Raw genomic sequence first — 18,610 nt, 5'->3', positions numbered from 1 at the left:
GGCTTTTGGCTGAGCCGCATTGCAGCAGCATTGGGTGTAATACGCGAGACGGCAAACAGTTGCATCACGTCGAAACTGGCTGTTTGCAACCTCCTCCCCAATGCGGCTGCCATGAGGCCATGGAACAAGCTGGGCCTCATGGCAGCCGCATTGTGTGTGATGCCTGAGGTGGCAAACAGCCATGTCACACCGAAACCAAGAGGCCGGCAGGCTGTGGCTACTGATGGACACAGTTGGCCCCGATGTGCTCGCTGAGTGCGGGGAGCTGAAGGTATCAGGCAGCAGTCGCCCTGGCCTCTGCCTCACCTCGCCTTGCCCTGCAGCAATGGCACCCCTGCCCTGCCACCCTGCCTCAGCTCACCTCACCCCACAGGTCGAGCCTCCTGCCCACCGTCCCACCCACCAGAGACCCCCTGGATCTCCCCCAACCCTGCCTAACCCCCACAGGCATCCCTCCCAACGAACAACATTGAGGTAGCCATGCCCACCTAGTCTGCTGTGACCACCGCAGCCATACCCACCCAATGGGCCACGCCCACCCAGCACCCAACGATACATAAATGGGTTTTGGGTTGCAGTTTGGGCACTTGATCTCTAAAATGTTCGCCATCACTGAGATAGGGTATAAATAAAAACAGTAAAAAAAGTATCTATTACAATATTTTGTTAATACACCATTGACTGAAAAAGAGCCGCATTTTAAACTGCTTAGCATATGAAGAAAAGATGTTTAGTTTGCAGTTCCATTATATATTAGTCTTGAAATAAGTTACATTATCAATCCTTCAACTATTCTCTTCAATGTATGTCAGACTTCATATTTATTGCATATTTAATATATGATGCAATTAATTTTTAACAAAAGGAAACTGTCTAAAATTCTGGCAATTATTTAGTAAGAAAACTCTCACAAGGTGGATTCAATCCTACAAAACATTGCTTTGCACCTACTTTCCTATCTTGAATGAAATAGACATCAGAGCACATAAATTCTAACCTTCCATCTAGACACATTTATAAAAATTACAAAATTAATTAAATATATTTATAAAAATATATTTAAACTCCCATGATCTGATTTATAGAAAACAACTTAAAAGTAGAGTTTACAAAAAAGTAGATCAATCAGAACAATAATTGTAAAAGGAGAAAACTTCAATATATTCTAAAATACTTCATGGCTAAACAAGCTTGAACATAAACTGTTAATAAGATCTACATTAAACTAAACATACAACTGAAAAATCCTGGATCTCATTCAATCTAAATAGTCTGCGAAACAGATTTTTTTCTAAATTATGACCTCAGCCTTAATATTTGTTTGATTATGTTTTGCTTGCCATGTGCCATTTTATTTGAACTGGACAAACGCCAACAAAAAATCATCTCCTTGTGCCTTCTGTTCCATGCATTTTTATTCTTCCAAACCTTTTAATTTACAACAGTCTGAAATTAAAGAGCAGCAACAACGGCTATAAAAGGAGAAGCATGTTACAAAAAGTTTCTTGCTCATCTTTTAAACTAATTTCATTTGAAGAATATTTGGAGATAGATAGAAAGGCAGAACAATATGATTGTGTATTCAATTTTGATTAAAAATTACAAACTGCAATCTTTTTTACAGTCCTATTACAAAGTAAAGCAGTTTGATGTATGCCTTCCACAAACCAGCAGATCTAAAAAAGATGAAAACAACAAAAAGGAATCAAAATGTTTTACAAATAACAGGTATATAGTACATGAAATAAAAATGAAAAAAGGTTTCAGTTCTATCTTATGAAGCATTCTCAGTGATTGCTGAAATTCTACTGGTAATATAAAGAATTATTATTTTAATTAATTAGTTCAAAAATAAAAGAATTGCTTCCCTAAACAACATAGATTTTGCCCTCATCCTATATTCATCAGTTACAAAAGATCCCACATTTTCATGAGGGTGTCTGTGTGTGGGTGTGTGTGTGTGAATACGAAGACTTTTTTTTCTGTAACAACTGCAATATTTTGGAATAGTCTCCCTTTGAATATCAGGATTACCTTGAATATAATAGACTTCAAGAAACTATTCAACATTGAATTGTTTTAGACCAGTGGTTCTCAACCTGTGGGTCGGGACCCCATTTGGGGTCGAACGACCATTTCACGGGGGTCGCCAAACAACGCAGTTTGCAATTTTTTTCTCCTTTTCCTTACCTGTGCTACTCCCTTTTATTCTATTGGCTTTTGAAAGCCAATAGAATAGACTCTCTTGAATAGAGTCTAATTCTATTGGCTTTCAAAAGCTAATAGGAATTGTCCAGGCTGTCTCTGCCCTGCTGAGCCCGCCAAAAGTCCCATTCTGCAAACGGTGCTGCACCAGTTGAGTCGTCCTCGACTTACGACCGGTTGAGTAGTCCTTGACTTATGACCGGTTGGGGGTCGCATTTGGCAGTTTGGTGCAGTAAAATAGAATATCAACATCAGAACTCAACTTTTTACTTTTACAAAATAATATAAACTAGACATTTTAATAACATCAAATCTATCTAATCGGTAAAGCCCAAAATCAAAGTTTCATTTTTCCCCACCTCAAGCACAAAGTCCAGAAGTGGTTTCCACATAGCAATAAAAGTATTTGTATTCTTTTCTTTAAGCAGTACAGTCAATTTAGCCATCTCTGCTAGCTCCATCAGTTTTTGCAACCCTTCCTCTGTTGTGGGAATCAAAATAGTCTTCCATCTCTGAGCGTAGAATACTCTTGCTGCTGTCAGTATATCATCAAGGTTCCATATTTTTTTCCAGGTGTTTGCCCATTAGCCCCAAAAGAAAAGTCCCTGGTTTTCTTTCTATATTCACTTTAAGAATTTTCTTAATTTCTCAATTTTGTTTCTGTTTCTTGGATTGTTAACATAGACAGTTGTTGCCGTAATGTTAATTTGATGTAAAATTTTGGGGTCCATAGGTGACTTTTGCAATTCAATTTCTTTTAGTCTAATTGCATCGAATATGTTTTGGGTCTTTTCCAGAGTTTTTTTCTTCTCTAACCGATTGTATTGTATAAAATAACCCCTCATAACTATCTTATTGGCCTCCCAGATAGTTGTTAGGTCTGTCCCTTTGCCTAGATTATCATCAACATATTCATGTAATTTCTTTTTACAGTCCTTTACAGTAGTCTCCTTTTGCAAAATAAATTCATTTAATCTTCGTCTAGAACTCAAACTCTTTTTTCTAAGAACCAAAACAACCGGGTCATGGTCAAAAAAGGATTTAGGTAGAATGTCAACTTTCAAAATTCTATTTGCTAAGTTTTTAGAGGTCTATATCATGTCAATTTTTGAAAAAGATTTGTGCCTTTCTGAAAAAAAAGTATATTCTCTTGCAGAGCCATTTTTGTGCCTCCATGTGTCTATTAACGTTAAATAGTCCATCATTTCAAAAAATGACTTTGGTAATTTATCCTGGGATGGTTTGATCCCCTTAGTGGACGTTCTATCCCAAAGTGGTGAAGTCACTCCATTCCAATCCCCCATCATAAGCCAATTTTCATATGAAAAAGGCAGGAGTTGGTCCATAAGATACTCAGAAAAATTGCTTTTTCCCTCATTTGGCACATATAGACCAATCACTATTGATTTTATTTCATTAAATTCAATTTCCACTATTACAAATCTACCATATTCATCTGATAAAAGTAGCCTAGGTTTAAATTGGGGTTTTATATATAAAATCACTCCATTGATCTTTTTTGATCCAGCACTTATTGTTTTTATTAAGACAACGTGGAAAAAAGTGTAGTAATACCTTGTCAACATCTAAAGTTAAGTAGAGATATAATTTTCACCTAAATATGAGAGCCCATTAGATGAGAGATACTGGATTTTTTACATATTATATGAAGAAAACTTTCATTTCCTTTTCTAAAACATCTAGCTTGGGGGAATAGGGATTTAAATAACTTTATAGCATATTAAAATATCTTTATAGTGAATTACTGATTTATTGTAATACTTTCCCGTGGGATTCTGGAAAACCTGCCAAAAATGAATCCAGTTTTTAAAATGAAGTTACTGCTTCTTAGAACAAGAGCCTTGAAATTTATCCTTGAGCCAAACATACAGTACGGGACTGTACAAGCTTCATTGTAATGTTTACTCACATAAACACAGGGTAAGTTAACACTTAATTCTTTCAGATTTTATTGTTTCTACTTTTTGATGCTCTAAAAAAGCTAGAACATTTTAAAAAAATCATAATATGAGTTTATTAATAACTTTTATAAAAAATCTTGTGCACAAAGTTGTATTTTACCTTAAAAATAAACAACTGTGGTAAATTCCTGTCAGATTATATTTCTTTATATGGACTCATGACAGCTTACAACTGTATTAAATCATACTCAATATAACAATATATATATAATAAAACATGCATGATGTCAGATAGGAAATCAACACCAGGAAGGCTAGAACTACTTTTATTTAGATTGGTTATAACAGTCTTTCAAATATCAATATGTGGTATGTTTTCCCATTCTTCTACTTCAGTGAAATGGACAGATGTATGCCTGAGGTGTTTCTCAATATTATCTCATTGCTCTGGACTTACAAAGATAATTCATCTCTTTTTGGTTAGGTAATGTTTTTGGTTTTTTTAGATTTCTGTCAAGGTCAGAAGGTCAGGCCAGAAGGCCTGTACTGAACCAGAATCTGGTTCTAAATCAGTTCACAACAACAAAAAAATGTCTGAAAATAGTGGTAATTATATTTAAAAAGAGAGCTTGCATTAGGGCAATTTTCATTTTAAAATTTATGTTGGGGAAATGTACTTGTTAAAGATCAAATCAGGTGATTTGAATTGTTAAAAGTTATAGGTCATTAGATTTACAGTTTTATAAATTTTCCTTCATTTCATTGAACTTTAGAAAAAAGATACGATAAAAATAAATCAATAACATGCATAGAAAGTCTCTTGTTATCTCTTGTTAGCCTATGTAAATAGCTGCACTTTTTTGTGAAGTTTTTTATTAGTTTATAGTATACAGTACATTGAAAATATCAAAGTAAATAGCAGAAAAGATAGGGAAGGGAAAAAGGAATATTTTTGGCAGTTTGACATGCCTGGACTAGAGGCAGAAGCCAAGAATGGGTCTTTCCCCACTTGCCACTAATCATCAGAGAAACTAGTCCCACCGCATCTTTCTTCTGCCATGTCCTCACAACACTATCTTCTTCTTATCCCCAGTCTATGGATTAGATTAAGCCATTATTAGCTGCATACGTGTGTGCATGCTTTCAAGTTAATCTTGATCTCCACCAACTGCTTGGACAAGTCCCTGCAATTTTATTGGCAACAGGTCTCCTTCCTAGGGCTGAGAGAGTGTGACTGGTATAAAGTCACCCAGCTGGCCTAAGGTGGGACTAGAACTCAGAATCTCCGTGTTTCTAGCCTGCTTTCTTAACCAGTGCACCATTCTGGCTCCCCTCATCATTAGCTGCCCTGGAAAGTTGTCCCGATTTCTTCTTATTTTAACACTATGCAACAGTAGTTGCTTTAAAATATATAAAATCTGTTATTTTGCCATCCTTTTCACTGGAGATGACACTGGTAACCAATTGGGAATATACATATAGAGGTGTTAATTTGCTGATTTGGCCACACCCTGTCATCTTTATCCCTGAGCAGCCTTTACTACTTTCACTCTGTGGCTGTCTCTCTGTGAGCTGGAGAGAAATGATATTAAAAATATTTAGTGGGTGTTCTTGCTAAGAACATGACATGGAGGTGTCCAGAACATAACATGGAAGTGAATTTGAATTCATGATTTATGCTTAGGACTGAAGCAAAAACAGTTATACTTTAAAAAAAGAGAAAAAATCCTACCACACAAAAAAGAAAGAACATTCTTCCTTCTTTTAAACTGTCATTATTTGAAGGAGTCGGGAAGAACAAGTTAAATCTCAAGGAGACAACCTCTCCAGAAGCCCTTAAATAGTTTACATTTACCCTGACAGTTTAGGCATTAAGAAAAAGAGTTGTCGCAATGTGGAGGAATTTGCACGTGCAGCAAACTGCCATGCATTGCCCCCCACAAACCTCATAACCTTTTGATACCCTTTGTCCCAAGGAAGCAGCCAAAAGATCACCCCCTTTTGACTTAATATCTTACCTACCTAAATAATAAGTTTCCCCTTATCTCTTCCTGTCTTTATCTCTTCTTGTCTTTATCAGTTCTTTCTCCTTTTCTAATTTACCTGTATTTGTTTTACCTGCTCTCAACAGGTAATGTGTTACTAGAAAATAATTGCTTATATGAAGGAATTTTTCAATTACTTTATGTCAACAACTAAAGGTTAAACTTCTAAATGTAAAATGTCAGCAGTTAATGGTAAAGCCTATGTATGTAAAAAGTATATAAAAACAATAAACTCAGAGTTGGAGAAGCTGTGTGAAGCTGTGTCATGCAGCTTCAAAACCTCTGCTCAAGACATGCCTGAGTTTTTTTCTTAGCATCGTTACATCGCAATGTTAAGTATCTGCAGGCTGCTGTATTAATAATAGCTTTTGGCCACTGCAGTTCATGTAGTTTAAGAGAGCTTTAGCTGTGGGCTGAGTGTTATCCAAATCTTAGGAGTTTAGAATAGCTATGCCTGGGCCTCTTTGTGTTATTTCCATTCTTCCTTCTTCAACACAGCTTTGGTGACATTTACCAAGAATTGAAAATTATCAGGAAGATGGTTTGATATTCAAGTGCTCTCTTTAATAAACAGTCAGAAATCATATTTAATTGGAAACCTAAGCAGAATCTGGCTATTATATATTTTTTAAAACAGTAGTTCTTTGATATTGAAGATTTTAATATTGCTTGTTTGGTGATGTTATATGCAGAGACACTTTTTCAATTAACCAAATAAAATAAATAGCCTCTACTCATTGCTCCTGCTTCACCAAAACATTTGATATGAAATTATTGTGAAATTATTGAAAGTATTTTCTTGTTTGCATCTGATAAGGAATTGCTGTTTATATCACAGTGTAGTAATTCATCTCAATGCTGCAATTTAGAGAGATTGTTTTTAGAAACCATGTCCAACATTCTCACAACAATATAAGTCTGTTCTCAAAACTGATTCTGCTTTGTAGCACTTGCTAGAATGATCATGTGACCTTATATATCTGCATAATCATTTAGGAAAAACAAAGGTTCACCAAAGAAAGGTTTGTATAAATACTATTATAATTGCCAGATGTCAGGTACCAGTAAAATAATACCTTACAGATTAATTCATTATAATTCAAGTGTGTTATTTTCTGAAAGATATATTCTATACCAGACATGTCAAACTTCCGACGTCACATGACGTCGCGCAACGTATCAGAGCTTTTTCGCCAGTGCCGGCAATGGGGTGGGCGCAGCTCGGGTATGATGAAACCAGCCCGCGGGCCGGCAGTTTGACACCCCTGTTCTATACCTAATATTAAATATATAATGCTTCCTTGACTCAAATTCCCATTTATATTAATAAATATATTTGCATTGCATTTGTGTCAGGAATACTGAGGTACTTCCAGGTGGAAAGGATTAGCTGGTGACATCACTGTTGCTAGGGTCCCCCACTTGGGGGATCCTTTCACGTTTCTGGCAAGAATTGGAATGAAGGGCTGGAGCTCATCCCACCCCATGGCAATATTGCGGTCTGAAATGTGGGCTTGCTAACCTTCAATCCAGCATTCTAACCACGTGAGCCACCATGCTCCTCTAATAAATATATTAAATATATACTACTTCTCAACAAATTGCTGTCATAACATAGATATTCTCTCTCTTTAGCTGTGTATAAGCTAAAATATACATGACAATTATTAATTGCCAATCAGATTCTTAATTATTTTTGCTAATCATTTTTACAGGAAATGGACCTACATAGCAATATCAAACATCACTTTAGATTTGAGATATTATTTTATTCTAAATTGTTGTTAAGAACATCTAGTGCCAAATAAACATTATTAGACCTAACTGTTCCTGGTCATAATAAAAATGGTAGGTAGCACATAGAAATTTTTTTGACATGGCAGACTACCACTAAAACCTACCATTGTTTCATTAGAATAAATCATATTTTGTAATCTATTGTACTACTGATTTTCTTAATTCAGAATCCTCAACAAATTGTGGAAATCATTAATTCTTTCAGCTGTATTTCAGCAACTAAAAGATGAAGCTGTAATCTGCAGCCACTGAAAATTACAATAATATATCATAAGCAACATATGCCATATGTTTTAGCCAGAGAGAAAAACTCCTGTTGTCATATTAAAAAAAATGTTTAAATCTTTTATAAAGTGCTGATTCAAAAATGTATATATTGGCATTACTACAGTCTCTTTAGAAATCAAGGATTTTTGCGCTATTAGCCAATTGCTTTAACTTCCACTGAAATAGTATTCTAAAGTACCAAAAGTGCAGTAATACCTTAAATCCAAAAGAGATTTGTATGGTAAACAGAAGCATCCTTGGAGGGAGGGTCCAAAAAGCAAGATGGCAGTGGTGCATGTAAATAAGGAACAGGTCTTCAATTACACAGTTGCAGCCCCCACCTTGACCTTTTTGACAAACACACCTTCAGGGACCTCAAGGAAAATTATTACCATTTAACAATCCATAAATATTAGGTTGACTTACAATGTATGCAATGTACAGTCTTCAGGATTCTTTGGCTCAGCATCATCTTTTCCTTGGAAAAATGAAAGAATAGGAATATTAACAAATGAGCCATAATTATAAATGTTAGGGTTAGGGTTAGAGTTATGGTATAGTTGTGATAAGAAGCACAGTTGAAAATGAATAGAAGTTTTTTTTATAAAAAAATCTCCATATATTTAAGTCAGCAATAAACATGAATTTTAATAAGCTAAGGATCATAAGTTATGTAACTGCGGCACTAACATTATAAAATACATTTCTCTACTTGCATTGTACCCAAGATGCTGCTTTACTGCATATTCTTTTTAAAATATAGTACATGGAGGCAGCATATTCTCCAAAGTACCAGTTGTTAGAGAACAGTTTTGTTTTACTAGATAGTTATCTCTCCATCTTTTCATTACTAGAGTGAATGGATCAGTATGATTTCCTTCTAAACGCTCCTACGTCTGTAAATTACATGAAGCTCCAGTCACCCCCCCCCCAAAAAAAAACTTGTCAAAGGACAAGTCTGCCCTCAAAAGTATTAGTTTGGGGGGTAAATTATGTAAGACAATAAAGTATTGTGGCACCTTAACAACAAACTATTATTTTACACTAAGGTCAACCTTAAATTCTTTGAAGTATTAGACATGCAGTTTCCAGGCAAAAGTTAAATATGATTTCTCAAAATATTTTTGCAAAAAAGTGAAGTAACAATAGGGAAGATAGTTCCACATGGCCTGATATGACAGTGGGATGTCTTTTAGGTCATTAAATGTGTAGAACTACATATTATGTAGAACTACAATAAACAAATTGGAATCATTGCTTTTCTTGCTTTCTTTCTTAAATACCATAAAGACAATCCATTTATACTCTTCGGTTCATCACATAAAAAACCTTCTTAGCAAAATATTCTAAGCACAATAAGTACAATAATGTCAAAGTAATCATATTGGGAGAAATGCATGCAATGTGGTTGATCAAACCAGGATTGTTCTGTAAGTTTGAAATGTCCTGTGAAGTCATGGATTTGCCCCAATTCATATCGTGTGAAGTCATTTCAGAAAGGTATCATCAAAAGGAATGTAGATGGTAATAAGGTCCAGAAGAGACATGTATAATCAAAAGTTCCAATCTCTCTCAAATGACTTGCAGTTATCCGGGAGTCTCATTAAAATAAATGGGATCTTTTGTCTAATAGGGTTAGATAAAATTTCACTACCAGTATATAAGAATGGTATGTTCAAATTTTAATCCTGTGTTTCTATTATGCATGTATTTGTTAGCCATCTATGCCTCACTTATACAATATAGGCAGCCATATAATTTAAAACATATTTTTACAAAATATTTAGACTTCTTCAGCTGAGACTATCCCTGAGAAAGTTGAAATCTGGTGTGACTACACATTTTGAAATGCCTAGGAAAACGATTGTTTGAAACATTTTAATATATGCTGGGAATTTTTTTTAAAGTACAGGGTGCCCCACATATACATTTCTCTGTAAATGTATAATTACTTATCTATTTGAAATTCAACAAATAAACAGAAAAGTCACACAGCAAACCAGAGTGTTAAGTGGTTTTCCATAAAATGAACCATCTATAAAATGAACCAAACAGTGCAGAACAAATTCCTGCTAGTCTATGCTTCCCCTAAAGAGGAAAAATTATTTCCAGAGCTAGTTCTGCTATAGCATTCATAATTGCAGAGGGTACAGAGAACAGAGTGAATGGTATAATTTCAGGAGACAGGCAGTTGCATTTATCCTACTGGAGAAATAATTCTTAAATGAGATTCAATCTTAAATTTCTCATTTTTTATGAAATGCCTTGCATTATAAAATTACTGGCTCCTGAAATATTTACCTGCACCCAGTGCTAGGATCTTAAAAAAGCGTGAAATCTCAATGTTTATTCTGAGAAATACATAGGGAATATGCATCTTTACTACACCTAACTGATTCCTGCCAAACCAGGCAGAAGCAACAAAGTGTCTCTAGATACCTCCCTGGTGCAGACTGTCTGGTCCATCAACTTAAAAATATTTTTAAAAAAGAACTAAAAAGGAAGCACACTCCCTTCTCGTATCCATATATCTAGAATAAACAATGCCTTTGGGTACTACAAAGGTCCCAGTGGAACGACAGAGATCATCCTGGAGGGCTACTTTGCTCTTAGGTAAATTGATGTTTTGCAATTGCTCTGCCCATTGGGAAAAGCCACTTTGTGAATAGAAAGCAATTGTATAAGTGCATCCAACACAAGCTTGCAAAATTTCAAATGAGTACCTAGCTTACAAAGGTTGTCTACCCATGTTCTAAACCACATTGCATTAAATGTTACTGAGATGTAGTTAGCATGTTCCCTTTCTTCTTCTGGTGCCCAGTTCATAAGAGGTGCTCACAATCAAGAAAGTTAGATTTTCATTGTCTTATTAACTAGTATTATTGAAATAGAAAGATGGAGTAGGTAGAAGGGAGAGAGAGAAGGCTGAATGATAGAAAATTTGACAATTACCGAAAATAAGACGCAGTCTATTTTTTTTTTTTTGCCTCCAAAAGAGGCAGTAGGTCTTACTTTCAGGGGATGTCTTATTTTTTCCCCAATACCTGCCTCGCCTTGCAGTGGCGGCATCAATAGCCCCATCTAGCAGAACCCTGCATGGCCGCTGGACCACTTCTGTGGCTGCTCACAGTCGCTCATGGCAAGTCACATAGCCTACTGTGCCATCCCACCACCACAGGTGAGGCAAGGTAGGGAGGGGGTGGAGCTGCCCCAGCATCCCATAGGTGTCCAAACTCTTTTCACCCAGAAGGAGACTGGAACCTTTGACTGCTGGGAAATGGGGCACTTGGAAATGGAGCAATTTGCCTGCCTCCCCCCGCCTTTGCACTGTATTTACCTGCGCTGTTTCCAAAGGGCTGGCGGGCTACTGCTGCCGCAGGACACCATCCGTCCCCATGCGCTTGCCGTCACTTGTGCTGGCTATGCCCACCCCCTGGGCTTATTTTTGGGGTAGGGCTTATATTAGGCCCACCCAAAAAAATCAGGCTACGGCTTATTTTTGGAGTGGGTGTTATTTTCGGGAAAACATAGTAAATACATATACTTTGGCATCCCATTTATCTCTAAGCTTTTTTGGAAGTTATTTGATCTTCTTGTTAATTGTCTGTTTATGCATAGGGGGTTGGACAGCATTTTTCTGATAAAGAATAGTATGCTATATTAGCACAGATAGCCCTCGATTTACAACAGTTCATTAAGTGACCATTTGAAGTTACAACAGAATGGGGAAAAATGACTTATGGCCATTTTTCACACTTCTGACCGTTGCAGCATCCCCATGGTCATGTGACATACATTCGAATGCTTGACAACTGATTCATATTTTTAAAATGTTTTATTAATTTTCTAATTTTACAATCATAAGTACTTAATAAACAACATTTTGTCTGGGTCCATTGGTAATTCAGTGGTACATATTAACTTTCTCAATCTAGTTCCAATACTACACCATCCAGTGCTTCCTTGGTCCTCTCTTCTTCCAGTGGTATGCATTTTTCCACACTGGTCAAATACAATTCTTGTTATTGTTAATACATATACAATTAAATACAGACATCTTCATCACATTTTTTAGTATTGTACATAATATCGATAGTGTCAGTTTATAATATCTTTTCCAGCCAAAACATATCTCAATTGCATTTGCACTTAAAATCCATTTGTTCAATCAATATGCTGTTTTTCCCACTTTTTAAAAATTTTAATTTTCCCTCAATGTTCAAAGAATCTCTATCGTTTATAATTTTCTCATAATAAATTATATTTGGGTAACCAAAAGCTTCCCTTATTCAAACCCTTTCAAAATTTTCATATTTCCTATTGTAGCATTACCTCCTCAGAAGCTGCAAAAACCCAGGCCCTCCCAGCCCCAGCCCCCTTTGTCAAGCCCTGCCGTAGTGTTCTCTAGGGGTTGATAAGATGTCTCTTCCAGCCGGAGCTCATGCAGAATTAGTAGGTAGCAGGCTCTTGTCATCAAGGAGGGGCTTCCAGGAACGAAAATAACCAGTCACGATAGTCAGTGCTATGATGATATCCAACAGCCCAAGGCCGGTATAGCAGCAGGAATAAAAGATTCCTCAGTGATCGTTCAGAGTCAAGTGGGATGGAGGGAAAACCCGGGCTCCAGACGGTAGTAGAAACAACAACAGTCAATGTGCTGTAGCAGTAGCCCATTCCCCCCCCCAGGCAACTCCCCCACAATGTCTTAAAACCTGTAGTAGCAGTGATAGTCACAGTCTAAATTGTTTCCAGGCTCCATAGCAGCAATAGCCACCCCCAGTCTCTCCTCTCTTTCTGTTACTTCTCCTTCAGTCAGGTTTCAGCATCAAAACCCTCCCCCCTCCTTTATCTTTATTGTTAAAATCTGAGGCTAGGAGTCTCTGCCAACTCCTCTCCACACAATCTCTCTTTTGCCTCCGTTTGAGATATCCTCCTCATGAAGGAAGCAAAAAAACTCCACTCTCTCTCCCCCTCTAGCCTCTGTTTAAAATATCCTCATTATGAAGAAAACAAATAAAACTTCCAGTCCCTTTACCTTCACTTGACGAACTGCAACCGGCCCCTCCGTCTCTCCTCTCCTTTTTTCTATCTTCTCCTCCAGCCACACCGGCCACACCCAAAGCCAGCAGCAGCTGTCCCAATCTCGCCCTTCCCAACCAAGCTTCTGCAAACACTCTCAGACAGCTTTGCTACACACTCCCCCACCTAACAATTTCTTTGGTCCCCGAAAGAATAGGTAGCTTTCCTACTCAGCGTCTATATTATCAGGAGTCGTGCATCATATGTCAACCTCTTCACCGGGCGTATCACCCGCCTCGGTCTCTGCACCTTAGGTTCAACAATATCATGGGTGCCGTCCTCTGGTGACCCCCCATCCCCGGGGTACCCGGGACTGGCAACTCTGCCTCTGACACTGGCGATTGCCAACCCCGTTGAGTAGCTGGATCCACCTCCAACCATTCCCCTGGCTCTACAATATCTGGGGGCAATGCTCCATCCTGTTCTGGCCATTCCCCAGACTGATCTCTAACCTCAACTCTCTGGGGAGTCCCCTCCTGTTCGCAAATTCTAGGCGCGAATTCCAAGCCATCGGACCCTGGCTGTTCTAACTCCACCTCACCACCCGCAGCCTGGGACACACTCCCCATGTCCCCTGATAACCATAACCAATCCATACCCCCCTCTTCTTCAGAATCTTCTACTTCCTTCTCTAGAGACGAGGCGAGTTTCGCCCTGGTTCCCACTCCCCTTCCCACTACACAGGGCTCATCTACGGGAACTGGCTGGGTAGCTCATACTGCCTTGTGTAAGGGCAATAGATGGTTCCGGTGCCATGCTTTTGAAGGTCCTGTGCTCCCCTCCCGTCGTATTCGGTATACTGGCAACCCCGGCAGTTTCTCAGTAACCACATACAATTGGGAGCCCCACTGATCAGCCAATTTGTGCCTCCCAGTGGGGCCCAAATTTCTTAACAGCACTCGATCCCCAAACTGTAAATCTTGGACCCTTACTCTAAGATCATAATTCCTCTTGTTACGCCGCTCCCAGACTCCTGTCGCCTCTGCAGCTTTTTCATAAGCCCCCTTTAAGCTCCTCCTCAACCTATCCACATAAATACGGTGAAACTTAAAAGAGATCTCGTCCATTGAGGTACCAAAAGCCAGGTCCACCGGCAGGCGAACTTCCCTGCCAAACATTAGCCATTATGGGGAATACCCGGTAATGTCACTTCTTGTGCTGTTATAGGCGTGCACGACGGTGGAGATATGTTGGGTTCGATGCTGTTTCTGCACTTCGGTGAGGGTTCCCAACATATCCAAGCAAGTGCGGTTAAATCTCTCAGGCTGCGAATCACCTTGCGGGTGGTACGGGGTGGTGCGGGACTTCCGAATACCCAACAAGCCCAGCAGTTGCTTGACCAGCCTACTTTCAAAATCCCTCCCCTGGTCAGAATGTGTGCGCTGATGTAGCCCATAGTGTACAAAGAATTTCTCCACTAATACTTTGGCCACTGTAACAGCGTGCTGATCTTTCGTTGGGAAGGCCTGGGCATAGCGAGTAAAGTGATCATCATGACCAACACATTTCCTTGTCCACTGGCATCCGGTTCTAAGGAAAGGAAATCAATGCAGACCAAGTCCAAGGGGCCATGACTCTGTAAATGGCCCATTGGCGCAGTTCTAGATGGCAAAGTTTTTTTCTGAATACAACGCAGACAAGATCTACAATAATCCCTGACTTCCTTCTTCATGCCGGGCCAGTAGAACCGATCCACTACTAAATTAAAAGTCTTTTCTGGCCCCAAGTGCCCATCCTCGTCGTGGATCGCCATCAGTACTGCTCCTCTATGTTTCTCTGGGAGCAAGAGTTGCCACTTTTCTTCAAGCCCATCCGAGAAGCCCCTTCGATAGATTACTTCATCTCGAAACTGTAGGCGGTCCCACTCCTTGTGGGACCTTGTGCTCCTCTGGATACATCAGTGAGTAGAGCCTCCCGCTGACTACCTCTTAGAGCTCTTCCGACCAAAACACAGAGGGGATCTTCCACCTGGTCCCTCCACAGATCTTTCTTAGTCAGGGCAAACCTACTCTCCCCTCTGATCTGAATAGGATTGCAGTATAATTTGGGGACACCTGCGATGGTAACCCCCACTGATTCAGCCCCAATTGCTCCCCTAGCTGGATGCTCAACCCCTCGATACAGTGCTTGGATACCATCAGGGGGCAATTGTACCCACTCCCTAGTGCCTACTCCTGGACCCTGGGGCCTCCTTGACAAAGTGTCTGCATCGATGTTCCCCACACCTGGACGATATTTTAAACCAAACCTAAACCCAGATAGGGCAGCCAGCCATCGATGCCCCCTGGCATCAAGTTTAGCAGTGGTGAGTAAATACATAGATTATTGTCCATTTTAACTTCAAACTCAGCCCCATACAAATAATCCCTCAACGTATGGCCCACTTGAGTGCCAAAAACTCCAGCTTATGGGTGGGATAATTCTTTTCCCCGGGGGTTAAACCCCTACTGATATATGCAATGGGCTTTAAACATTGATCATGCTCCTGATATAACACCCCCCCAAGGCCATCCCGACTGGCATCTACATGTAATTCATACGGCCGATTGGGGTCGGCATAAGCCAAGACTGGGGTGTTCATAAGCCTTTTCTTCATCTGGTCAAAAGCCTGTTCACAATGCTCAGTCCATTCTGCCTGAATAGATTCTCGTGACTTCCTGGGCCCCCTAGTGTTATGGATTTGATTAGAATGACCCACTGTGTTATCTACCTCCTCATTTTTTAACAACTCATTAAGCGGGCAAGCTATCTTAGCAAACCCTTCCACAAATCTCCGATAGTATGAACAAAACCCCAGAAATGACCGCAATTCAGCGACACTATGGGGCCTAGACCAAGAAATCATGGCCTCAAGTTTAGCGGGGTCCATTGCCACTCCCTTGGCCAAAACGACATGCCCTAAATAGGTGAAAGATGGCTGATAAACTTGACATTTTTCTAACGATAATTTCCTCCTGGAGCCTTGTCAATACCTTCTCTAAATGCTCCTCATGCTGCTCAAGTGTCTCCCCAAAGACAATGATGTCATCTAAATACACAAACACCTCTATCAAGTTCATGTCCCCCACTGTCCGTTCCATAAGCCTTTGAAAAGTTACTGGAGCCCCTGACAACCCTTGTGGCATTCAAATGAATTCATAAAATCCCAATGGGCAGATGAACGCAGTTTTCTCCCTATCCTCTGGATGCATGGGGATCTGATGGTAACCACTTTTTAAATCTAACACACTGAACCACTTTGCCCCTGACAAACACTGCAAAGCATCCTCTATCCGAGGAGTTGTATACTGGTCAGGGATGATCCTCCGGTTAAGGGTACGATAATCTATACACATCCTTAGGGTCCCGTTCTTCTTTCGGACACTACTATAGGGGAAGCATAAGGACTTCGAGACTCCCTAATGACCCCAGTCCTTTTTAACTCTGCTAGGTGCTCCTGAACATCATCTAAGTCATTCAAAGGGATCCGCCGGGACCTTTCCCTAAAGGGTTTATCCTCCCTCAGTCGGATTTCATGTTTGGCACTCCTATCACAGCCTACATCAAAATCATCTCGCGAGAATAAATGCCTCCACCTCCAAAGCTGATCCCTCGCTCTCTCTCGCCACTCAGGAGGAAGTTAGGTATTCCTAGGATAAAACTGATCCATCGAAACCTCTCCTTCCATCTCTACCTTACCATCTAGAGACTCAATTGGAGTAGCTGGGCTCACCTGCCCCAACAACATCCGATCCTTCAGCCGCATCGGGAGGCCTGTGATATTCCGAACTCCAACTGAGATCCGCCCCTTTTCCTGCTTCAATACCTGCGTGGAGATTACCTCTGGAATCAATTCCACTCCGCCATTCTGTCCCCTCGGGCCAGACTCAAGAATGAGATACGACCCAGGCTGCTCCCAATCTAACTTAACAGAAGCCCTCAGGCACACCACTTCCCCAGGTTGTATTACCCTCTTTCTCTTATCCAATTTCCATAACCGCCCCACTCCTTCTGCAGGGGCCTGCTGCTCCCCCACCAAACCCTGACATACTGTCTGCAGACAAGATGAACATTCCCCACTATCAGGCCATTCCCTAATGGAATGACTGGGTTAAGTAACCGCCTAACTAAATTAGTATTAGTCCCCACAATCAATGAACCCTGGCTAACTCCCGGGGGGTGAGCACATACGATAGCCAAGGTATCCAAGGTCTCTGTATGCCCAGCAACAGAGGGTCCAAACATCAGCTGTATAGGTAAACATCCATCATAGGGGAATTTTTCAGTACCAATACCACAGATCTTCAAATCACCCAACTCCTGTATGGGTATATGCGTCAAATACTTATCATAAAAATCCCTACATAATAACGTCACCTGCGCACCTGAATCCAAAACCGCCTTAGTATAAATACCCTCCACCTGCACCGGCACCAACTGGGGCCCACCAACTGCTGAGGAGCCATGGCTTTAGCTTCTACCAGTTCAAGGGGATGGGGGTTTCTTATCGGAGAGGATACCCCCATTACTCTCATTTCTGCTGAGGATTCCCAAGAAAACCCTCTCTCACCGGGGCTGACTGATATCGGGTGCCCAGCTAGCTCCTTCACCCGGGGCCCTTGACAATTTCCCAAACGCACTGAGTTCCTTGATCTTCTATACGATTTTGGACATATGCGCTTATAATGCCCCATGTCCCCACAATTATAACAGATCACTGATCTCATTGGATTATTATCCCAGGCGGGTGGGCCCATCATCCCATCGGTTATTCCAACCCGACCTCCATGCAAGGGTGGGCCACCCACTGTTGACCAAGAAGCTATCATCTTGGTTAACTCCTGTATCTGGGTTTGCATCGTGGTTATCCAGTCATTCTCCTCCCTTACCTCTCTCACTCCTGGGCCTAAGGGCTGTCCTACCGGCAATTCAGCTGTCACCCCCTTAGCCTCCTCCACAGCCTCAGTTGCCCGTACCCTCCTTATAAGCTCGTGATATCCCCAGACATTCCCTCTAGCTTCAACCTTTATTTGGCTCTAGACAGGGTCCAAAGCCAATGCAACCCGGGAGAGTTGTTCTATCCTGGTCTGTTCCACCCAGCCGGGTCCAATCCCCCCTTCTCCACTACCTGATATAATAATCTATTCAGGTGCCTTATATATTCAGACAGCTTCTCACCCCTCTTCTGATACATATGTTCCAACTGGAACAGTAAACTAGATACCGTCTCAACTGACCCAAACTCATCATGCAACAAAGAGAGGTAGTCACGCACAGTAAACTGTCTCTGACCCAATGTTAAACTTCTAATGGCCT

At 40.2% G+C, this 18,610-nt stretch overlaps 1 protein-coding gene across 1 annotated transcript in view; it reads right to left on the bottom strand.

Moving 5' to 3' along the window:
- LOC120306773 (AF4/FMR2 family member 3-like) overlaps positions 1-18,610 on the bottom strand; it is a 251,296-nt gene that overhangs the window by 132,014 nt on the left and 100,672 nt on the right. Inside the window, exon 4 of the mRNA XM_039340579.1 lies at positions 8,663-8,714. Coding sequence (XP_039196513.1) covers positions 8,663-8,714 — 52 coding nt within the window. The remainder of the gene's footprint in view (positions 1-8,662; positions 8,715-18,610) is intronic.

Source organism: Crotalus tigris, unplaced genomic scaffold, assembly GCF_016545835.1.
Source record: "Crotalus tigris isolate CLP2741 ecotype Arizona unplaced genomic scaffold, ASM1654583v1 scf7180000017753.6788120, whole genome shotgun sequence".
NCBI classification, from domain to species: domain Eukaryota; kingdom Metazoa; phylum Chordata; class Lepidosauria; order Squamata; family Viperidae; genus Crotalus; species Crotalus tigris.
This window is presented reverse-complemented; position numbering and strand designations above follow the sequence as displayed.